Source organism: Cydia splendana, chromosome 16 (genome assembly GCF_910591565.1).
Source record: "Cydia splendana chromosome 16, ilCydSple1.2, whole genome shotgun sequence".
Classification (NCBI taxonomy): domain Eukaryota; kingdom Metazoa; phylum Arthropoda; class Insecta; order Lepidoptera; family Tortricidae; genus Cydia; species Cydia splendana.
The window spans coordinates 13,910,652-13,935,870 of NC_085975.1; the positions used below are offsets into that span (position 1 = coordinate 13,910,652).

At 46.0% G+C, this 25,219-nt stretch overlaps 1 protein-coding gene across 1 annotated transcript; it reads left to right on the forward strand.

The window, feature by feature from the left end:
• Positions 1-23,397, forward strand: LOC134798357 (protein FAM91A1-like). The gene is made up of 21 exons (XM_063770770.1): positions 1-457; positions 712-796; positions 1,152-1,259; positions 1,959-2,060; positions 2,508-2,689; positions 3,001-3,101; positions 5,397-5,574; positions 8,241-8,374; positions 9,604-9,703; positions 10,645-10,752; positions 11,147-11,233; positions 11,920-12,098; positions 14,950-15,116; positions 15,780-15,955; positions 18,273-18,342; positions 18,597-18,740; positions 19,296-19,487; positions 20,404-20,759; positions 21,148-21,251; positions 21,503-21,572; positions 21,790-23,397. The coding sequence occupies exons 1-21, from the start codon at positions 386-388 to the stop codon at positions 21,898-21,900; spliced, it is 2,826 nt and encodes a 941-aa protein (XP_063626840.1). The 5' UTR covers positions 1-385; the 3' UTR covers positions 21,901-23,397.
• Positions 23,398-25,219: the final 1,822 nt, after the last annotated feature.

The following is a 25,219-nucleotide window of genomic DNA, read 5'->3' on the forward strand; positions in this document are numbered from 1 at the left end:
CAATTTTGACATAAACAAGCGACGTTCATAAACATACTCTTCAAAAATGTAAAACCAAAAATATTTGTTATTGTTATCAGTTTCATTTATTACATTACAAAATCAGTGAAGTTTATGTTGTGTAGTTGAGATTTTCATCTCTAATGACCATCCTATTCCAATAATGTTATACAAACCTTAAATTTATGTAGTAACTTATTATTTTCACACGGGTGTAACACATTTTGAACGGTGTTTCTTCGCCATCGCGCAATCGGAACATTATAGCAAATTTAGTTTTCCTTTATCAAATCATAATATCTGGTAGAATTTACTCAAGGACATTCAATTAGCAAAATAATATAATTCAATGTAGTAGCGATAAGGGCAAAGTAGCTCCACTGACATGGAGGACGAAATCGAGGAATGTGTTCGAAAGAAAATACAATGGGCTAAGCTGCCAGCAAACGTTAAAAAGGTAAACTGATATGGTTTGATAAGTTTGTGTAATCTGAGCTTATTAAAGTAATAAATTGTATACTTGATACTTAATACCTTCAGGACATTATGTCTTAATTATGGTCATCATCAGACTTTACTATAAAAGTAAACAAAACATTGATATCCACATGAAACTTGGTATATTTGCTATCTGTATTGTTTGTAATCTTAGTGAGATTCTTATTGGAATTACTATTTTAAATCAGAAGTATGATTAAACATTTATTTCAGCTGCTAGGGGATTCCAGCAAGGAGTATGAGAGATATATATTTGAATTCAGTATTAAAAATCAACTCCGGTACAGGGGAAGTCTTGGTAAGTTTTATTATTTCAAAATTTATAATATAGTTTTTTATTATGAATATTTTTGTTTTTATTTTCTACTAAGAACTTATGAAGCAAGGCTACTAAAGAATACAAAGGAGTGCGCCTAACTTTTGTGACTATCCCTACAAAATGTGTTCAACAGTTACTAGATTAAAATGATTGGGGTCACTTTTTCTTACTCTTATTGAATAGTAATCAATAGAGATGCCCTGAATAGTGATTTTGGCCGAATACCAAATAGTTGCCGAATATTCGTGGCATCTCTAGTAATCAACATATGAACTAAATTTAATTTTTTTTTAAATTATTAATAAAATCTGTTACCCATGTTGTTATGTTGCAGTGCGGACAGTCCAGAAAGATGAAAGGAAATATTACGAGACTCTTGTGCACAGCAGCATTCAAAGGCTCATGCTGTACCCCTACCATCTGGCCGATATGATTGTCAAAGGTAAAAGGCTAAGTTGCTTAGTTGTTAATTTTTTAAAAGTTTTTTATGTAATAGGAAGCAAACAAGCAGACGAGCCACCTGATGGGGAGCAGTCATCGCCGCCCATGGACATAAGCAACATCAGAGGAGCTGGGTGAATCAACTTTTTCCTGTCACTAGTTACCATGGTTATGGTCTCCTGGGTCACTCTTAAAATATATTTTTTTTTTGTAGGGACTGAAATGAACCAATCTTGAATTTTGTGGTAGTTATAAGGCCTTTCGATAATGGGACATCTACTAAGCATGTTTGTAGAACATGGTACGGCAGTTCTTCTAACAAACTATGCTACTATTGTCTCCTGGCTGATGGGACAGAATAACAACAAGAAATAGTTGATCGACCCAGATACCTATGCATAGCCAACCTTACAAAAATTACTGTATTTTTTAAATTGCATGGTAGTATTGCCTTGTCTGCCGACTAACAATAAGTGAGCTTAAACCCACTTCCAAACATGGTAGACTCATGCATTCCATTAAGGTTTACAATGGCATGTTGTATATGTATAATAGGCGTGGCGATCAAAGTGTTAAACTGTTTACAGTGTGTTTTAAGTGTAAAAATTAGTTTAATGTGACTTACAACTGTTGATCAAAAAGATGACCATTGCGTAAAATGGCACCTACTAATCCTACTATATTAGTTGTCATGTTTCAGGTCTGCGGATAACCCCGTTCATCTACTACGTGGAGGTGGTGGCTTTGCTGATCGAGCTGGAGAAGAGCTATGACACCATGCCCAACTTTACGGCTGCCGATTGTAAGACATTATCATGACATACTTTTATAACTTTGATAACATTTTGAATGACAAACTCGACAAACACTTAAGACAACTAACAAAATGAACATTAATTGTTAAAAATAACAAGTGGTGTGATATACACGCATCAGCTTTCACATGGTTTTTTTGTCCACTACATTTTTTGCTGAGTATTTTTGACCAATTATATTTTTAAGCAAAGTTTGTTATAAATATTTTGAGAATGAACCTTAGGTCACAAAAAGTCTATTTCCTTCGAAACATGTCACCACATACCACAAGTAGTAAAAAAATAATTAAATAGAAAGTCTTTTAACTTATTGCCAAAAGCTTATCCTTCTGCTTGATATTTCCTATCAAATAAACACTAAATATGTACGCATTAGTAATTTTTCTTGACGCGACATTACGGCAAATTAGCATACTTACAATGACATATTTCAGGTCTTCGCTTACTAGGCATCGGCCGCAACGAATACCTCGAGCTCGTGGCCAAGTCGCGCTCCCTCGGCCGCCGCGGGCGCTCCAAAGCCATTAGGGCATTACTACCGAGGGTTCCACTCAACATCCCCATGCAGCCGTGGTGGCGGATCGAGCTGGGCTATGTGTTAGAAGCCGATGTTAAGGTGAGTGCTAGTAATATGGGGCATTATCTATGAAAAGGGACATTATTGTCGATGGCGCTCACGCCGCACAGCATTGCGTGGGATTGTATTTATAACGGAGCATCATTTAATAATGGCTACGCGCCATCGACAATAGGTCCCTTTTCATAGATAACGTCACATATGGTTGAGTTGGTATTTTAGAGTGTTGATAAATTGAAACATGTTTTTGTTAATGCTTAATTTTTGTTAATATTTAATGGCCTACGAGAAGGCCACGGTAACCGCTTTTGTTAACCGAATGGTGTGCCAACTAATCCTTTTGTTGCTAGCCGCTCAACGACCAGGAACGGGAGTTGATCGACCTCCTGATCGACCGCGGTTCTCAAACTGCCGGCACTCTCGACTACAACACCGTTAAGACCTTGTACAGGTAACTACATGCTTATCAGTACATAATTAACTAAATGAATGAATAACATTTTCTATAGCTTGGTCTCTAAGAAGCTTTTGATCGTGCACAGAATTGGCATCTTTTGTGGCATCAATGTTAAAATTGATGATTTTGTCGCTGACTATAATTTCCCAAAATCTCTAAATGCCAATAGTTATTAATCAAAACCGGCCAAGTGCGAGTCGGACTCGCGTTCCAAGGGTTCCGTATATTACACAATTTTTAACAATCAGTGCCGGATTAAGATATTTTGATGCCCTAAGCATTTCTAGGTGCCCCCTCTCCCTAGGGTCATCAAGATTACATTGATTTTTTGGTAAATTGAGAGAAGTTCATTGCCGCATTACAGCTGAGAATGGAAATCAGTCACATCATTTTATCACGAAAATTGACAGTGCCGCAGCAGTAATGTTGCAACAGAGTACGTAATGCTGTTGCAGTCGCCACCCGAATGTCACCTTTATCATAGCGTAGAAAGTAATAGAAACGCGAGCGAAGCGAGCGCGGAAATTTTTCGATATAAAAACGCAATATGATAGACAGTTGTACATTTTTACTTTTAGTATGGAAATCAGTCACATCATTTTATCACGGAAGTTGACAGTACTGCAGCAGTAACGTTGCAACAGAGTAATGTTGCTGCAGTCGCCACCCGAATGTCACCTTTATCATACCTTATAAAGTAATTGAAAACGCGAGCGAAGCGAGCGCGAAAATTTTTCGATATAAAAACGCAATTTTAGTTTTAGTCCCAACCAGGCGCGAATCCAGGATTTCATACAGAGAAGGGATGGGACAGTTTTCTATCAGCCTAGCTTCGCATAGGGCTCGATATTTAAGGGTCTCAGCGAGGTTGTTTTCATGCATAAAATATGCAAGAAAGCAGAGAGCTTGGAATTGAATTGGCGAAGTGTGAGAAATGCAGTAGGCCCAGCTGCGAAAGAGGAAAGCTTGGATTTGGATCCACGCCCAAGTGTAATTAAGGCAGAAGATCAACTTTGCCGTAAGGCAGAAGGCCTCGCATAAGACCTAACGCCGAACCGCAAAAGAGTGGGTTGAAATCGAATCTATGCATGTAATCACGACTCTTCTACTGCTACCGATTGTTTCCCAAAGAATTACGCGCCATTATTTTTGCAAATTAGCTTTTGGACAGCTAAAAAAATCGTGTGGTAAAAACGATGTGTCTGTCCCTAATTTTAAAATTTGTTCACCTTTTTCAACCTGGCATTTTGGTGCCCTCTCTGAACGTGGTGCCGTAAGCACGTGCTTGTTTTGCTTATTGGTTACAAAGTCTTTATCAATTCAACCATTAAAGTCGATGAGTACAAAAAACTTTGAGCTAGCTCTCAATTTAACATATTTTTTTATACATTATTTTTAATTTGACCTTACAATTACTCGTAAGTAGGTAAGACCGTTAAATATTTAAAATGATTATCTTATCAGAAAATTATCACCAATTACTCTAAGAAAACTACTACTCTAAGTAATCCGGCACTGTTAACAATGTATTTTTTATGTGAAACGTGAGTGAAATCTCTTTAAAAAATCCGTAGGGGTCGGATCAAAAACTGTAATTAAGTCCGACTCACGCTTGACTGTACATTTCTAATAGGTTTTCCTGTCATCTATAGGTATAGACCTATTTTATGTATTTTTTTTTTAATTTAAGACTTAGTAGTTTCGGAGATAAGGGGGGGGGAATGGTCATTTTTTGCCTATTTTCTTGAATAACTTCTAAACTGTTTACTCGAAAATTATAAAAAAAATATATTTGAGATCCTTACAATAAGCTCTTTCATTTGATATGTAACATGATATAGTTTGAAAAATTTTTTTTTTTCATTTTTTCATTTACCCCCCAAAAGTGGCCCCCATGTTTAAAATTCATTTGTTTACGTTACATGTCCGTATTTGGGTCACAAACTTACATATGTGTACCAAATTTCAACTTGATTGGTCCAGTAGTTCCGGAGAAAATCGGCTGTGACAGACGGACAGACAGACAGACAGACAGACAGACAGACAGACAGACGCACGAGTGATCCTATAAGGGTTCCGTTTTTTCCTTTTGAGGTACGGAACCCTAAAAAGTTAGGGAAGATCCTCTTAAGACGGACGACAGCACGGGATCTGATAGCTGCTCTTAGTGACGCATTAAAAAAATCCACCCTGTGTAAACTTTATCTATAAAAGTTCGATTGCTGCAAAGCAAAAACCAAGTTTGCTTTTTTGTTGTACAAATAACTAAATTTCTTGTAATCTTTTTAGGCGCGGGCTGATTTACCTGGATGTGCCGATCACGGCTGAAGACCGGGTTTCCGTCCCCCCGTTAAAAGGGTTCGTCATGAACCGCGTCGCTGGAGATTACTTCGAGACGTTATTATACAAGGTGTTCGTCTCCATTGACGAACATACTACGGTGGCTGAGCTAGCAGCAGTGTTACAGGTACTAATATAAACCTTATTGACTTGACATAAAGTCTACTTTAATAATAATAAGGGTTCGTCATGAACCGCGTCGTTGGAGATTACTTCGAGACGTTATTAATGTTATTATACAAGGTGTTCGTCTCCATTGACGAACATACTACATTGGCTGAGCTAGCGGCAGTGTTACAGGTGTGAATGTCAACCTTACTGCTATGAGATAAGGTTCACTATACTAAAACCCATGGTATAATAATATACTCCGCCTGGTACTCCATTCCCGTCTTTTCTAGGTCACCTAACTGACACAAGCCTACGTCATCATGCGACAGCGCTATATGATAATATGCGATAGCGCTATATATAGCGGCCATGTTATTGTGACGTAGGCCTGTGTCACTCTGGGAATAGAAGACCATGTTTTATTAGACTATGCTAAAACCTACTTCGAGACGCTGCTCTAATAAATGTTCCTGTCTATACGCAAACACAGAACTACGGTCGCGGCTGGGTTTAAAGGTGCGAATGTCAAGTTCACATTGTCAACCATATTACGATTAGATAAGGTCTACTATAGTTTTTTTTTAGCATTAGAAAAAACAACAAACAATCTTGATGTGTCTTTTAATTGAAAAACACATTTTAAAAATAAGTCACGGCAAATATGTAAGAATTATGAATCTAATACGATCATTTACATTCTTCTGCTTTCATAAACAATAGTTACTGGATTTTCAAAAAGCGTTTTTCAATTACTCGATCATTAGACCTATATACAAAAGCGGTTGTCATATGAATTACTCTAATTACAGGCCAATTGCGATATTATCTGTTATAAATAAAATTGTCGAAAAAACTATCCTCACGCAAATAACGGAGTACCTAGAACAATATAACATACTATCAATAAATCAGCACGGCTTTAGGAAACATAAAAGTACTGCTACAGCATTAGCGCAATTTTCAGACGATATATGTCATAAGTTAAACGAAAAAAATCACGTAGTTGCCATTTTTATTGATTTTAAAAAAGCTTTTGACACACTCGAACACAGTGTGCTTTTAAAAGCTATGTTCGAGTGTGGCATTCGCGGCTTGGTTAACGACTGGTTTAAACAATACCTAACTAACCGCAAAATGATAACTGAGATCTTAAAGGTGCGCGGCGACGAAGCGCTGATAACAGGCGGCGTGCCAACCGGTTCTGTATATGGGCCAATAGGCTATATAATGCACGTAAACAGTATTGGTAGTATAGTAGAAAATTGTAGTATGTATATGTATGCAGACGATATGTGTATATTTTACGCAGACAAAGATCAGCAAAAAATAGAACAGTGTATACAATCGGATTTAGAAAAAACATAATAAAATGGTCACATGACAACGGTATCATTATAAATATGTCTAAAACAAAAGCTATGCACATATCGTCTACACATTATCAGAAAAAATGTAAACATTATAATATTATAGGGCACACATACGACTGCTTACATAAACTAAAAGACAACTGTAACTGTAACATAATTGAGTTTGTTGAATCATATAAATATTTAGGGTTAATAATAGACAGGACATTTAACTGGAAATTACAAGTACAAGCATTATGTAACAAATTGAGATATATTTACGTAACTTTCCAACAACTTAAAAAATATGTAAATCGTAAAACCATGCGAACACTTTACTTTGCCCTAGTGGAATCACACATAGATTATGGATTAATAGCATATGGTCGTACATTTAAAACACAACTAGATATGATTAGAAAGCTACAGATTCGGTATTTAAAATTATTAGTTAATCCTAAACAGAAAAAAACTTGTAACAAAGATTATGATCAGCTGTTTAGATTGTGTAATATTCTACCCGTAAATGAAAAATTTAAGTTATTTGTAGCATCTCATAATTATAGTACAAAGTCATTTCCATGTAAAACACAGAATAAAGATAAAGTGACAAGAAGAAAACCTAAACTATTCTTAGAAAATTTTACTCCCATTAATTACTATGGAGAGCGGACGTTTCAATATTTGGTACCTAAAATATTTAATGCACTTCCAGAAAAACTATTTGCTAAAGAGATAAGCCCACATACCTTTAGAACAAGTGTTAAGAAATATTTAATAGATATTTGCCCACAGGAGCAGTAGAGAGGGGTCAACTTATTATGGAAACTTATAAAAGTGGACCCGTCTTTGCTGGCCCTGAAGGCCTATAATAGAATAACTAGATTTAAATTTGCATGCTTAGTTATTAAGTTAAAATAATACAGCATGTTTATAAATATTTAACTGACACAAACATGTATATCAAGAGCTTTACTAACTGCCATCAAACTGTTTTGCAGTTTGGCAGTCCTATTTCAATGTAAAACATTTGTACTGTGTCTTATGAAAATAAATAAATAATAATAATAATAATTAAAATACATGTCAAGATCGCTTACCTTCTTTCTAATGCTAAAAAAAACGAACGATATACTAAAGTAGGCCTTGCCTCATTCAAGTGATCTGTATGTGTAATGATGACGATGATGATGATGCATTCCTGTTATCCCTCATTAGGGACATAGGGCTCGCCGAAGAATCCGCCATTCAGTAAAAGTATTCAAATGTTAAAATGTTGACTCCTTTTTCTGTATTAATATTTTATATTTCAATGTACATGTTTTTGTGTAAGGTTGAATGCGGCCTAGTGAAGCAAGCGGTGTCCCTGTACTGCCGGCTGGGGTTCGCGCAGCACCTGCAACCGCCGCGGGTCCCCAACCCGCACGCCTCGTGGCGTACAGCGCACACACAACCTTTACACCCACAGTGAGTCGACTGTACACCTTGACAAGGCAGCTAAGTCTAGTTTAGCTCGCAGGTCTCCAACCGACACGCGCCCTGGCGTACAGCGCTCACGCAGCCTCTACGCCCACAGTTAGTCCACTACAGTGGTCTACAGACTTTATTGATAGGGCAGCTAAGTCTAGTTTAGCTCGCGGGTCCTCAACCCGCTTGCATCGTGGCGTACAGCGCACACACAACCTTTACACCCGCAGTAAGTCCACTGTAGACCTTATTAACAAGGCAGCTAAGTCTAGTTTAGCTCGCAGGTCTTCAACCCGCTCGCGCCCTGGCGTACAGCGCTCACGCAGCCTCTATACCCACAGTTAGTCCACTGTAGACTTTATTGACAAGGCGGCTAAGTTTAGTTAAGCTCGCGGGTTCTCAACCCGCTTGCATCGTGGCGTACAGCGCACACACAACCTTTACACCCGCAGTAAGTCCACTGTAGACCTTATTAACAAGGCAGCTAAGTCTAGTTTAGCTCGCAGGTCTTCAACCCGCTCGCGCCCTGGCGTACAGCGCTCACGCAGCCTCTATACCCACAGTTAGTCCACTGTAGACTTTATTGACAAGGCGGCTAAGTTTAGTTAAGCTCGCGGGTTCTCAACCCGCTTGCATCGTGGCGTACAGCGCACACACAACCTTTACACCCGCAGTAAGTCGACTGTAGACCTTATTAACAAGGCAGCTAAGTCTAGTTTAGCTCGCAGGTCTTCAACCCGCTCGCGCCCTGGCGTACAGCGCTCACGCAGCCTCTACACCCACAGTAAGTCGACTGTAGACCTTATTGACAAGGCGGCTAAGTTTAGTTTAGCTCGCGGGTCCTCAACCCGCTTGCATCGTGGCGTACAGCGCTCACGCAGCCTCTATACCCACAGTTAGTCCACTGTAGACTTTATTGACAAGGCGGCTAAGTTTAGTTTAGCTCGCGGGTCCTCAACCCGCTTGCATCGTGGCGTACAGCGCTCACGCAGCCTCTACACCCACAGTAAGTCGACTGTAGACCTTATTGACAAGGCGGCTAAGTTTAGTTTAGCTCGCGGGTCCTCAACCCGCTTGCATCGTGGCGTACAGCGCTCACGCAGCCTCTACACCCACAGTAAGTCGACTGTAGACCTTATTGACAAAGTACCTAAGTCTAGTTTAGCTTGACGCACCACTAGGATTACTTCAAAAGTACCAGACCGTATTAAACATAGATATTTTTTCAGGTACAGCCAAATATCGCCGCTAACATTTAACCCCAACATGGAAGAGGAGGTATTACAAATGGAGCCCGTACTTATGAAAGAACCGTCCACGTCCAAACAGGTACAATTAGTATTAGAAGTACACAAATAAAACATAAATAAAAAATAAAATTATTTTCAGAAAATATTTTATTTTGTTTTTATTTCAAGTAGAATTAAAACAAATTTGTTTAAGTCAATTTTATTTAAAAGTACAAATTATAAACTGAAATAAATGTCATATACTACGAAAAAGTGACCAAGCCCTCCAGTGCCCCAGGCTGGAATCGAACCAGCGTCCTCTGCTATCGCGGCAGGTGCCTGTGCCATTCGGCCACCGGGCCACAGCGGTATAGGTCACTGGAGGCCTTGGTCACTTTTTCTTAGTATATGACATTTATTTCAGTTTAGGTACAATTAGCTACAAAATATCTTAGAGCGCTGCTATAACATTTGTTAATAGCTCTTGCATAGGGAGCATGTAATTTGAGCATGTTGAGTTATAGTAGAGTCAGACCAAGAAAAGTCTTCAGCGATTTTGATAGCCCACGCGGTGCGAGTGTTATTTATACGTCATAATTTCATAGAAGTTTGACGTTTAAAATAACACTTGCACTGCGTGGGCTATCAAAAACGCTGCAGACTTTTCTTAGTCTAACTCTATGAATTTTCTCAAATAAATTTACGCCTAAACAAAAGCCATTGCTTCTTTAGTACGAGCAGTTGGCTCCCGTGTTAGCCACGTGGCAAAGTACTTTAAAAACAAAATAGAATAGAATAGAAAAACGTTTATTGCAAAAACCATTTATACATACAGCACCATAAAAAACAATTTTTAAAGAAAGAAGATCTTATACGCTAAACATTTAAATCTACTTGTAGCTTATACTAACATGCAATAATTACAGTATTGATGCTGCTATAGAGGCTGCAAATGGAAACCACTCAGCATATGCTATACTATAACATATAATATGCTACAGCGCTGGTAATCAATGTAATCATGTTTAGTTTTATTTACAGAGCAGTCAAGACATGAACGATAACTCCACCAACAGTGGCGTCAAGAGGGTGGCGCTGCTCTTCGACTCCACTTTAGCCGCTTACCTCATGATGGGAAACCTTTCACCGGTAAACAAATACCCCCTTATTCATAAAACTTTACGGGCCTGATTTAGTTAAATTATGTTTTATCCCTTTCTTACAAATACATAAGTCAAAATGACAGATAAGGACAAACGATTATTAGCTAATTGAGGCAAAGGGACTTTACAATTGACCCTTACATAAAAAAAAAACTTATTTTCATTAAAAATACGTCTCATTTGTTTAACCGCCACGACTATTTTACTGCATTGCGCAATAATAACTCCTTTGACAAGGCATGAAGGCTCATTTTTAACTGTAGGTAACCGTTGTCGTGTATAGCCAACGGTAGCGTAATGAGTAAGGGCCCTTTATATTGTAAAATTTCAATAAGTCATCGGAATATGTGATTCAAATAACGAATGTGTGTTTGTTTTAGGATCTCAAAACGCATGCTGTTACGTTATTTGAAGTTGGAAAAATATGCGATGAAAGTCTGGATAGTTTACTTATGGAATTAGATAAGGTAAGTGATTACTTTCGTCACCCCATTGAATTAAACAATGAATTACTCGTTATCTCGTGGAGGTGTAATGGCGATGACGATGAATATTATGGGTATTGAAAAAAAAAGTATAAATTTTGGTTTGTTTTATTCATACTATGTATTTTTTTTACAAAATAAATTCCACCAGGAATAAATAAATAAAATAATAATAAGCAGGCATCTCGCTCGTTTCTTCCCAGAACGTGCAGAATGTGGAATGACTTGCCTCCTGAGGTATTTCCTTTGCACTACGACATGGTATTCTTCAAGAAGCGGGTATTTAGGGTTCTCAAGGGTCGGCAACGCTTAAGTGGCTCCTGTGATGTTGCTTATGTCCATGGGCGACGATGACCGCTTCCCATCAGGCGGCTCGACTGCTCGTTTGCTGACTATTACATAAAAAAAAATCACTTACATTCTGTGTTGACCTCTCATTTAACTTCCGTATTCGTAAATATGATGCAATTTTCCAAATGAGATATTTGCTAATTGAAATTATGTATTAAATACTCGTATTTCAGGCATACCTACATGCCTTAAAAACGAGTTTACGATATCAGCATCAATAGACCAAAAATCTACTATAGTTGACTCGTAATATGAATTCCATAAAGTCATTATAGTGTGTCAAATTACTTAAAACCTTAAGTATTGGAATGGCCCAGGTGGCAGGGGATCCTGAAATCGAAGGCGAGGCGGCGCGCTACTTGGCGGCGGCGGCGTGCCTGCGGCGCACGCTGCGCATCCTGCGGCCGCGCATGCGCCCGCTCGACCTGCTGCGCTGCGAGGCGCTGCACGCGCTCGGCGCGCCGCAGCGCTCGCGCCTGCTGCAGCACAAGTACAGGTGTGTATTAGCTACCTAGCGGCGGCGGCGTGCCTGCGGCGCACGCTGCGCATCCTGCGGCCGCGCATGCGCCCGCTCGACCTGCTGCGCTGCGAGGCGCTGCACGCGCTCGGCGCGCCGCAGCGCTCGCGCCTGCTGCAGCACAAGTACAGGTGTGTATTAGCTACCTAGCGGCGGCGGCGTGCCTGCGGCGCACGCTGCGCATCCTGCGGCCGCGCATGCGCCCGCTCGACCTGCTGCGCTGCGAGGCGCTGCACGCGCTCGGCGCGCCGCAGCGCTCGCGCCTGCTGCAGCACAAGTACAGGTGTGTATTAGCTACCTAGCGGCGGCGGCGTGCCTGCGGCGCACGCTGCGCATCCTGCGGCCGCGCATGCGCCCGCTCGACCTGCTGCGCTGCGAGGCGCTGCACGCGCTCGGCGCGCCGCAGCGCTCGCGCCTGCTGCAGCACAAGTACAGGTGTGTATTAGCTACCTAGCGGCGGCGGCGTGCCTGCGGCGCACGCTGCGCATCCTGCGGCCGCGCATGCGCCCGCTCGACCTGCTGCGCTGCGAGGCGCTGCACGCGCTCGGCGCGTCGCAGCGCTCGCGCCTGCTGCAGCACAAGTACAGGTGTGTATTAGCTACCTAGCGGCGGCGGCGTGCCTGCGGCGCACGCTGCGCATCCTGCGGCCGCGCATGCGCCCGCTCGACCTGCTGCGCTGCGAGGCGCTGCACGCGCTCGGCGCGCCGCAGCGCTCGCGCCTGCTGCAGCACAAGTACAGGTGTGTATTAGCTACCTAGCGGCGGCGGCGTGCCTGCGGCGCACGCTGCGCATCCTGCGGCCGCGCATGCGCCCGCTCGACCTGCTGCGCTGCTGCAGCACAAGTACAGGTGTGTATTAGCTACCTAGCGGCGGCGGCGTGCCTGCGGCGCACGCTGCGCATCCTGCGGCCGCGCATGCGCCCGCTCGACCTGCTGCGCTGCGAGGCGCTGCACGCGCTCGGCGCGCCGCAGCGCTCGCGCCTGCTGCAGCACAAGTACAGGTGTGTATTAGCTACCTAGCGGCGGCGGCGTGCCTGCGGCGCACGCTGCGCATCCTGCGGCCGCGCATGCGCCCGCTCGACCTGCTGCGCTGCGAGGCGCTGCACGCGCTCGGCGCGCCGCAGCGCTCGCGCCTGCTGCAGCACAAGTACAGGTGTGTATTAGCTACCTAGCGGCGGCGGCGTGCCTGCGGCGCACGCTGCGCATCCTGCGGCCGCGCATGCGCCCGCTCGACCTGCTGCGCTGCGAGGCGCTGCACGCGCTCGGCGCGCCGCAGCGCTCGCGCCTGCTGCAGCACAAGTACAGGTGTGTATTAGCTACCTAGCGGCGGCGGCGTGCCTGCGGCGCACGCTGCGCATCCTGCGGCCGCGCATGCGCCCGCTCGACCTGCTGCGCTGCGAGGCGCTACACGCGCTCGGCGCGCCGCAGCGCTCGCGCCTGCTGCAGCACAAGTACAGGTGTGTATTAGCTACCTAGCGGCGGCGGCGTGCCTGCGGCGCACGCTGCGCATCCTGCGGCCGCGCATGCGCCCGCTCGACCTGCTGCGCTGCGAGGCGCTGCACGCGCTCGGCGCGCCGCAGCGCTCGCGCCTGCTGCAGCACAAGTACAGGTGTGTATTAGCTACCTAGCGGCGGCGGCGTGCCTGCGGCGCACGCTGCGCATCCTGCGGCCGCGCATGCGCCCGCTCGACCTGCTGCGCTGCGAGGCGCTGCACGCGCTCGGCGCGCCGCAGCGCTCGCGCCTGCTGCAGCACAAGTACAGGTGTGTATTAGCTACCTAGCGGCGGCGGCGTGCCTGCGGCGCACGCTGCGCATCCTGCGGCCGCGCATGCGCCCGCTCGACCTGCTGCGCTGCGAGGCGCTGCACGCGCTCGGCGCGCCGCAGCGCTCGCGCCTGCTGCAGCACAAGTACAGGTGTGTATTAGCTACCTAGCGGCGGCGGCGTGCCTGCGGCGCACGCTGCGCATCCTGCGGCCGCGCATGCGCCCGCTCGACCTGCTGCGCTGCGAGGCGCTGCACGCGCTCGGCGCGCCGCAGCGCTCGCGCCTGCTGCAGCACAAGTACAGGTGTGTATTAGCTACCTAGCGGCGGCGGCGTGCCTGCGGCGCACGCTGCGCATCCTGCGGCCGCGCATGCGCCCGCTCGACCTGCTGCGCTGCGAGGCGCTGCACGCGCTCGGCGCGCCGCAGCGCTCGCGCCTGCTGCAGCACAAGTACAGGTACGTGTATTAGAGTTAGACCAGGAAAAGTCTGCAGAGATTTTGATAGCACACGCAGTGCAGGTGTTATTTTAACGTCAAAACAAAGTCCTCCGCCGCGTCTGTCTGTGTGTTTGTATGTTTGTTCGCGATAAATTCAAAAACTACTGAACTGATTTTCATGCGGTTTTCACTTATCAATAAAGTGATTCTTGAGTAAGGTTTAGGTGTATAATTTGTTAACTCGTGCGAAGCCGGGGCGGGTCGCTAGTGACGTATAAATAACACTGGCACTTCGTGTGCTGTCAAAATCTCTGCAGACTTTTCTTGGTGTAACTCTAGGTTTAGTAGGGAGGTAGGAGTGATGATCGCCAGAAAAAACAAATCTCATTAAGAAATACTTTTAGATCCTTATGGTTTTCACGAGACGCCACGCCATGAAGCGCTTGTGCATTATATTGACGACGTTTTCGGATCAAACTACACAGGCTTATTGTGTAGATGTGTATAAAACGTTCATAGTTTTCGCTATCGTTGCATACTTGTCAAAACGTAAGGGAAGATAAACAACTACTTTTTAATGAAACATCCACAGTTTACGGGTTAATTTATTCTAAAACTCTTGTTGTATTCAGGCTAGCGGTATCGACGGCGCCTTTATGCCGCGAAGCCCGCGCCGGTCTGGCGGCAGGCGCGCTGCCCCACGTAGGCCCGGCCCCGCCCGAAGCCTCCACTCCTTGGATGAGGCTGTACCTGTACCACGTTGCCGGTTACGGGCCGCCGACGCTCTTACTGAAGAAAGGTAAAGGGACACAGGGTGGGTCAGGTTGGCCGTGTCGCAAAGTTTGGTCATTCAAATTTGAACTTTAATTGATTGTTTCAAAAATGAATCTAGTATAACTGGATCAGGCATGAGGGGTGGAGGGAAATGACCGAACGGGATAGTCTTATGTATCCTTCAGTAGGAGTAGCAGAGAAAGCGCTATTATTGTTTGCCCTTGACACAGTTTCAGATTTTTTTATTCCTCACTGTTCACTGACTACACTGCACTGCACTTCCTACCTTTTTTTACGCGAAATATTCTAAGTGTTTTTTACCGCGAAAATTCACTAAGTCTTTATTTCCAGTGTCACTGTACTCACGATTATCCTGTTCCGAAGGACCAATGTTCACTGACTACACTGCACTATGTATTTTTTTTTTTAATTGGGCAACTATAAAAACTAAACATTACTACATTCAACACTCACCATATGGTTTACGGTGGCAACAAATCTAACCGACTAATCATTTTGTCGTATTGCGTATGTTCTGTCCATTAAAGGTGCACGCGTATAGCACATCTATAGGATCCTACCATCTATGGATTCAAAGTTGTTCATCCTACGAACAAATTGACGTATGCCGCCCGGGCCCAAAAGTCCCAAAACATTCGTCATTGTTAATCATATGGTTTGTCGTTAGGCACGGTGGTCCGCAGCGTGCCGCGGCTGCTGCTGGGCTTCTCGCGGCTCGTGGTGGCGTGGTGGGGCGCGGAGGCGGCGCTGGACGGCGCGGGCGGCTGGGCGGGCGCGCTGCCGGCCGCCGCCGCGCTGCAGGCCGCCAACTCCGCGCTGCGCCGCGGACCCGTGCTGCTGCAGGTAACACAGGGAACTGCTGCTGGGCTGCTCGCGGCTCGTGGTGGCGTGGTGGGGCGCGGAGGCGGCGCTGGACGGCGCGGGCGGCTGGGCGGGCGCGCTGCCGGCCGCCGCCGCGCTGCAGGCCGCCAACTCCGCGCTGCGCCGCGGACCCGTGCTGCTGCAGGTAACACAGGGAACTGCTGCTGGGCTGCTCGCGGCTCGTGGTGGCGTGGTGGGGCGCGGAGGCGGCGCTGGACGGCGCGGGCGGCTGGGCGGGCGCGCTGCCGGCCGCCGCCGCGCTGCAGGCCGCCAACTCCGCGCTGCGCCGCGGACCCGTGCTGCTGCAGGTAACACAGGGAACTGCTGCTGGGCTGCTCGCGGCTCGTGGTGGCGTGGTGGGGCGCGGAGGCGGCGCTGGACGGCGCGGGCGGCTGGGCGGGCGCGCTGCCGGCCGCCGCCGCGCTGCAGGCCGCCAACTCCGCGCTGCGCCGCGGACCCGTGCTGCTGCAGGTAACACAGGGAACTGCTGCTGGGCTGCTCGCGGCTCGTGGTGGCGTGGTGGGGCGCGGAGGCGGCGCTGGACGGCGCGGGCGGCTGGGCGGGCGCGCTGCCGGCCGCCGCCGCGCTGCAGGCCGCCAACTCCGCGCTGCGCCGCGGACCCGTGCTGCTGCAGGTAACACAGGGAACTGCTGCTGGGCTGCTCGCGGCTCGTGGTGGCGTGGTGGGGCGCGGAGGCGGCGCTGGACGGCGCGGGCGGCTGGGCGGGCGCGCTGCCGGCCGCCGCCGCGCTGCAGGCCGCCAACTCCGCGCTGCGCCGCGGACCCGTGCTGCTGCAGGTAACACAGGGAACTGCTGCTGGGCTGCTCGCGGCTCGTGGTGGCGTGGTGGGGCGCGGAGGCGGCGCTGGACGGCGCGGGCGGCTGGGCGGGCGCGCTGCCGGCCGCCGCCGCGCTGCAGGCCGCCAACTCCGCGCTGCGCCGCGGACCCGTGCTGCTGCAGGTAACACAGGGAACTGCTGCTGGGCTGCTCGCGGCTCGTGGTGGCGTGGTGGGGCGCGGAGGCGGCGCTGGACGGCGCGGGCGGCTGGGCGGGCGCGCTGCCGGCCGCCGCCGCGCTGCAGGCCGCCAACTCCGCGCTGCGCCGCGGACCCGTGCTGCTGCAGGTAACACAGGGAACTGCTGCTGGGCTGCTCGCGGCTCGTGGTGGCGTGGTGGGGCGCGGAGGCGGCGCTGGACGGCGCGGGCGGCTGGGCGGGCGCGCTGCCGGCCGCCGCCGCGCTGCAGGCCGCCAACTCCGCGCTGCGCCGCGGACCCGTGCTGCTGCAGGTAACACAGGGAACTGCTGCTGGGCTGCTCGCGGCTCGTGGTGGCGTGGTGGGGCGCGGAGGCGGCGCTGGACGGCGCGGGCGGCTGGGCGGGCGCGCTGCCGGCCGCCGCCGCGCTGCAGGCCGCCAACTCCGCGCTGCGCCGCGGACCCGTGCTGCTGCAGGTAACACAGGGAACTGCTGCTGGGCTGCTCGCGGCTCGTGGTGGCGTGGTGGGGCGCGGAGGCGGCGCTGGACGGCGCGGGCGGCTGGGCGGGCGCGCTGCCGGCCGCCGCCGCGCTGCAGGCCGCCAACTCCGCGCTGCGCCGCGGACCCGTGCTGCTGCAGGTAACACAGGGAACTGCTGCTGGGCTGCTCGCGGCTCGTGGTGGCGTGGTGGGGCGCGGAGGCGGCGCTGGACGGCGCGGGCGGCTGGGCGGGCGCGCTGCCGGCCGCCGCCGCGCTGCAGGCCGCCAACTCCGCGCTGCGCCGCGGACCCGTGCTGCTGCAGGTAACACAGCGTGGCTGATAGCAGCTGGTCGTACTGGACGACGCCGGCTGCCCGCCCGGCGCCCTGCCTTTACTCGCCGTAGACATAAAGTTTATATTTGCTAGAAATGGAATAATACAAAAAATAACTACACATTTAGGCCTGACTAAACCTCAATGTGAGGTATAAGGACACCTCACGTGTATTTTTCTACAGTGAACGAAACTAAGAAAAAATACCTACCACATGAGTAGGTACTTTTTCTCGGTTTCGTTAAACATAAATCTTCACTGCGCACTTCAAAATAGCGAGTCTATTTTACGAAATTTTGGAGCGCGTGGCCTTAACGGGTCGGATAGAAACATTTCAAAAAAATACACGCGAGGTTATGTGGGGGAGGGGGGTAGCCAAAAATGAACCTCACCAAATATCACCAAGGGGAACGGATTCAAAAAGTTGCCGAAAACACTTCGCGTGATTTTTGCACAACCCCATATTAAAACTTATACCTATGTTTATGATTCGACGTGTCTTACTTGTTGTAGGCTGTTGGAGTCCGACAACCGGCGAAGCTAAGACATGTCGTGTTCCCTCCTGAAGCCGATAAATCTCCTGGTAAAGTAACATTTTATTGCATTTTTTTGCCGCCTTACAGATGCTAAGAGCAGTCTATTGGTTACTATTAGCTTGCGTATACCTACTTACCCCCTTATTCATAAACGTGATACAAACCTCCATTAGTTAATAATCGTTTGTCTTTATCTGTCATTTTGACTTATGTATTTGTAAGAAAGGGATAAGACATAATATAACTAAATCAGGCCCGTAAAGATTATGAAGGGGGTTAGTAAACAATTGTTCGTCGACAGAGACCAGTGCTTTATGGGCGCGACATGCCGGACTGAGACGGCTAGCATCCCGGCTACGGCTGTCTCGCTCTGTCGGCTACGTGACCCTAGCTGACATAGGAGTTCCCGATTTGGGCGCACGGCCGCCCCCTACCGTGCAACTCGGTAAGTTAAACAACCATAATTATTATGTTAAAAACCAAAACACTCTATTTTTCCAAACTACGACCTAAAAATTCTAAAAACGATTGATGAAATCTTTCACCAACGCTGCGACTAAATAATACCTTTTATTTTCTTTTGTAATTCAAAGAATGGATACTGATTGAAATATTAAACCTTTCCAAAGCCACCGTCGGCTATGCACGACAACGGGACGGTAAAATTTTTCCTTCATGCATTCCCGAAAAGCGGACAAATGTTTACAGTGGTTTACCATTTTTCGACTAAAATAATGACTGTGTGTCCCAAATAATGTCCCATACCCATACACCGAGGTTTTGGATGCAGGAATAATTTCGTGTATTTATAACTTTGTGTTTATTGTAAAATTAGTTACCAAACTATGAATTAAAAATAGGCAGTAAGCTCCAAATGTGCTTAGAAATGTTAAAATAGTTTCTGTACTTACAGTTATTACCTGTTTTTGGCTATTGTAAAAGATTCTCGCACCTAAAACCCCAGGGTATTCTTCTATCTCTCAACCTCTTGATATTCCAGTTGCGCCGCGCAAAATGAAAGAGGTGTGCGGCATAGCGAAACCCGTAAGCGAGGTGTCGATATCGTCGACCGAGTCGGGCGACAAGTCTGACGACAAGCGGCTGCAGTCGCCGATCGAGTCGCACTTCGCGGTCACCCCGTCCACAGACAGCAAGACTAGCTCGCCGGCGAATGGTTTCACTACGGTGGAGGGTACGTTGTTCTATCGTCGACCAGTCGGGCAACAAGTGGACGACAAGCGGCTGCAGTCGCCGATCGAGTCGCATTTCGCGGTCACCCCGTCCACAGACAGCAAGACTAGTTCGCCGGCGAATGGCTTAATTACGGTGGAGGGTACGTTGTTCTATCGTCGACCAGTCGGGCCACAAGTGCACGACAAGCGGCTGCAGTCGCCGATCGAGTCGCACTTCGCGGTCACACCGTCCACAGACAGCAAGACTAGCTCGCCGGCGAACGGCGTCACTACGGTGGAGGGTACGTTGTTTTATCGTCGACCAGTCGGGCGACAAGTGGACGACATGCGGCTGCAGTCGCCGATCGAGTCGCACTTCGCGGTCACTCCGTCCACAGACAGCAAGACTAGCTCGCCGGCGAATGGCTTCACTACGGTGGAGGGTACGTTGTTCTATCGTCGACCAGTCGGGCGACAAGTGGACGACAAGCGGCTGCGGACACCGATCGAGTCGCACTTCGCGGTCACCCCGTCCACAGACAGCAAGACTAGCTCGCCGACGAACGGCGTCACTATGGTGGAGGGTACGTTGTTTTATCGTCGACCAGTCGGGCGACAAGTGGACGACATGCGGCTGCAGTCGCCGATCGAGTCGCACTTCACGGTCACCCCGTCCACAGACAGCAAGACTAGCTCGCCGGCGAATGGCTTCACTACGGTGGAGGATACGTTGTTCTATCGTCGACCAGTCGGGCGACAAGTGGACGACAAGCGGCTGTTGTCGCCGGTCGAGTCGCACTTCGCGGTCACGCTGTCCACAGACACCAAGACTAGCAGAACTTCCACAGATCTCAATATAAACACTACTACTTTGCTCCTTTGTATAACAAATGATTATTATAACGTCATAAACTTCATCTTGGTGTGATTCTACAGGTGGCCAGCTACTCCGCGAAGAGCTCGACAGCCTCGCGATCGGCGACACCACACGAAGCAAGGAGTCCCTCCCGTCCAGCGACGACCTAGTCCCCATACATTCCTCCTCCACCAGCATAGAAGACTTGAAGGACAGACCCAAAGAATGGCGAAGCAAGGAGTCTATCTCGGACACTCCTCGTTCTTCGAGTGCGGATTTTAATTTTGAGAAAGAGAAACAGTTGAACGATCTGTTGAGTCCGGCGGAGGAGTCGATATCGATGTTCACGCAGTTGAGCGACAAGTTGACGGAGATGGCGGAGGGCGATAGTGGAGTTGATACGGCGCATACTGACGATGAAACTTGTAAACCAGAGGTATAAATGCTTGCTCATAGTACAGCTTTTGTGTTTTCTTATATGTAATACACAAAACGCAAAATTTGCGGTGAATGTACAAGCATCTTTTTAAGCTCTGTTTTCCTAGGATAGCGGTGCCGTCATAGCGGCCGTCTCCATACAAAATAATACGGCTAAAATATGGATGAGTAGTATTTTGTATGGAGACGGCCGCTATATGACGGCACTGCTATCCTAGAAAACCAGAGCATTACGTTGTAAGAGTATGAATCGTACAAATATCGGGTCACAGAACTTCCGACCAGAGAGCGAGATTACTTTGTATTTTTCTATGATGTAAAGGTTACTATCGGTGTTATTTGATTATATTATTCTATCAAACACTTATGTTGTTGTTCTTTTTCAGAAATGGACTATACTTGATCTCCAATTTGGCATTCCATTGTTTGACGAGGTGCTGTGTGAGAAGATATGTAACTGTTTAGCTGACCGGATAGCGGAACCAGAATTGTAAGTATTACATACAAATTCCTGTATCAGGCATATTTAGTATATCAAATAGTTGCTCACGTTTTGAAGTCGAAAATTGCTCGACATATTTCGTTTCGTAACGAGGAGCTTCAAATAGAACCGTTCACTTTGGGTAACCGACACGGGTAGTGATTGAATATTAACTACTTACAATGGTCCTTTTTTTTTGTTAGAAAATGTTATTGTTCTCATGTAATTTTATAATTAATTACTTGTTTTGTTATTTTTAGGTTGGATAAAATTAAGGAAGATAATGAGTTCCTATGCTCGGATGTATTAAAGTTTGTGTCAGAATGTCAAGTAAGTTGCTTTTCCTTCTGGACCTCCAATTCTCTTGTCGGTGGACTAATCGCCAATCATTTCTTTCTTGTGCCAGTCTTTTAATTTCCTCATACGATGCATTATTTTTTATTTGGCTGAGATAAGTAATTCTAGGTCTCCCTTCTTCTCTTGCCTTTTCAATCCTGCCTTCCAGGGTGTTTAGGATGTTTATTACACATAATTCATACATTTTCAGTACTACCCGGGAGAAGACATGGGCATAGTGAAGCGAGGTACTCTGGTCCCCTTGCCGAGGAAAAACCTGGCGTTTGAAAATGGCCGCATCAGTGAGTGGAGCGGGAAATGACGCCCTCTCGCTCACACTTGCCTATTCTCCGTAACCACGCCGCTGTGCGAAAGAGACCGTCGTATATTGGTATATTAAGTTTAGATTGCGTATTCGATGTCCGTCTGCAGTGCTGATGTATATCGACTGTTTATTGTATTAAGAGCAACATTAGTAGCTGACCATTTGTAAACATTGAGTGCATAGAGACGGATTGTCAATAGTAGTTTGTGTTACAAGGGATCAAAATGATATATTTCCGTCAAGGGCGTACATTGAATCCTGAATGAAGCGATGGATTCTAAAGTAGAATCCTGAGCGTAATGAGGGATTCAAGTGTTAATGCCCAAGACGAAATAAGTTTGATACCGTGTGACACATACTGCTTTTCACATCAATTATGAGGAAATTGTTATGTTCTAAAATATGTATTATTTGACCAAAAAAAAAAAATAGTATGCAAGAAAGAAAAAATCGTGTCCTAGAACAGAAAAGTACAACTTTGATCCCTCCTAGCAGGCAAGAAATGTGCCACTTTGATCCCTCCTAGCGGGGAAGAACAAGCCCTTTTTCGAATAGGTGATGTGAATAAATTATGTAGCCACTGTAAATTTACTGCCATCTTTCGACAGAACATAAAACTGTTAGAACGCCATTTGACTTTGATCCTTATTCTTTCACTGATATGTGTTAACTTATTAAATATGAATATTAACGCCATCTACTCGACTATAGGCCAAAGGTATGGTGCAATCTTTTCGAGCGATGGCGCCATAACCTTCAGCCTACTCTCGAGTAGATGGCGTTAATATTAATATTTAACAAGTTAACACAATACATATCAGTGAAAGAATAATGATCAAAGTTAAATGGTGTTCTAACAGTTTTAATCGTCTGTCGAAAGAAGGCAGAAAATGTACTGTAGGTACATAATTTACCATGACAGTAACTCTCTATTTCAAATTCTCTTGGGCGTTATTCATGAACGCGCTTACAAGGCTCAATTCGATTTTTTTATATCGGGTGGAACAGAACGACGGACTTTTACGTAAACTGGGAATTGTTCAGACTACGTACTTTTTTTTCACTTATTAATCACGTTAATATTTCTAACCGTTTTTGAGATACAGTTTGTTAAACATTAGTGCGAAAATCTGTATGTTTCAACCCTAGCAAGTGGATCGTATGAATGACATGACATGTGTCAATTGAAAATGTAAATAACTTTGTAGGGTTGTCACTGATATAAAAATATTTCATTTTAATGATTTTGTTTTACTATTAAATCCAGCTTTACGATTATAATAACTCGATTGTAGATCACTTACATAACACTATCCTTTCAGCTCAGTCTCTAGAAATGTTCCATCTTGTATAGTTCGTTTTTTTTAGCATTAGAAATAAGGTAAACAATCTTGATGTGTCTTTTAATTGAAAAACACATTTTAAAAATAAGTTACGGCAAATATGTAACAATTATGAATCTAATACGATCATTTATATTCTTCTGCTTTCATAAGTAATAGTTACAGATTTTTACTTCGAGCAACACGGAAGGGAGGCGGCATTCGCACTATTTCCCCTCTGCCGAGGTACAAGATTAGCGCGTCAATCTAATCTAGCGCGGGTAATAAAACTTGGATTTTTCACTAGACCGAATCCAGACGCGGGCGTGAACACTGCTGCACAAAAATGCCTGTTTGCTCGGTTTTTTGTTATAAAAAGAGGTCGGGGACATCAAATTTACAAAAAGAAAGTGTTACATTTCACTTGTAATATTTTTTTTACATATCATACGTTTAATTACATTCAAACACAATTATTATATTTTAGTCTCATGTAATTGTTGGATTTATCGATTTTGCTCGCTAAGTACTAATTGCGGATCGGTCGAGCGACAAATCCGACTTCTCATCTCTCAGAATACAATAACATACTTCAACGAAAATGTGTTAGTGTGCGTGTTGTGACACTTGTCACTCGTCCGTACACAAAAAGAGATCGAGGTTTGCAAGATTTGTCTTTGACGTGTGTCATTTTCTATGTATTTGTGTCGTCATTACAGATTGGATTTTGTATGTAAGTGTGTGAGAAGTGCGACTGTGTGCACCTTTCCCCCCGCGAAAAATGGCAGAAAGATTTGTACGGTGAGATATCGCTTGGGCCCCTCCCTTCCGATGTGTCGGAAGCCGGTGTTGCTCGAAGGATTTTTAAAAAGCTTTTTTCAATTAAAAGACATGTCAAGATCTTGAGAGACCTTCTCTCAAGTTCTTTCTAATGCTAAAAAAAACGAACTATATATATAATCTGTCGTTATGACACAAGTCACAATGTGTAATTGTGTATGAAAGGGATAAAACATAAATTAACTAATTGAGCCTTGTAAAGGTTGTATGAATAAGGGGGTATCTCGCTGACGTAACTGCATGCCAACTGCCACGTCGGCGTGCAGTTCCCATGCAAGTTGCAGTCGGGTTACAGTCCGTCTGTATCGGCCCTAAGGGATAAGAATGGTATGTTAACTGTCGTAAATTCACACCAATATAGTTAGTAATATGACATCCACTAATGTCACGTAAGGATATGATGGTTGCACTTTCAACGTCTTTCGTGACATGCATCACTTTTCCACTTGCATACTTGTTAAAAAGCCGAGTTAAAAAGTGATGAAAAAAATCGCTACCATTTGAGCCGCAAGTGATGTTAGTGTATATCACACTGATATTTGTATTATTATAACGTTTGATTACACTTGGCCATATTTTGTGTTCACATTAATATATTCGCTATGTAGATACTAAATATAGTATTATATTATATGAAAGAGCGGTCTGATCAAGTAACTGGCAGGCCAATTAAAGTTTTAGTTATTTGATAGTATAATACTGATATGTTAGTGTCAAAAGTGACGTTTTTGGTTGAAGAAATGGCACTTTGACACTAACAGATCAGTATCATATCAGAAACAAATCGAATAACTAAAACTCGAATTGGCCTGTGGGAAGAAGTACCATAAGGGCTCATTCGCACGAGCGCTTTTACAACGCGTGTTGAAAAAGCGTTTGAATGACACAAATGGATACATGTGTATTTTTATTCACACGATGGCGGTGGCGCTTTTTATCCAGCGTTGTTGGATTTTCGACTTTAAGCGTTGGTCGTTAAATCGAATTTAGCGTGCGGCCGGATTCAAGCGCTTCTTTTAACGCGCGTTGAAAAAGCGCTCGTTAGTAGGAGGCCTAAGAATTGATGTTCTAAATTTTGCGCATAGCGTCCGCTCGATTTTAATTTAGGTACCTACAGTATACGTAGGATTTAAATTGGTTTTCGCGACACATAA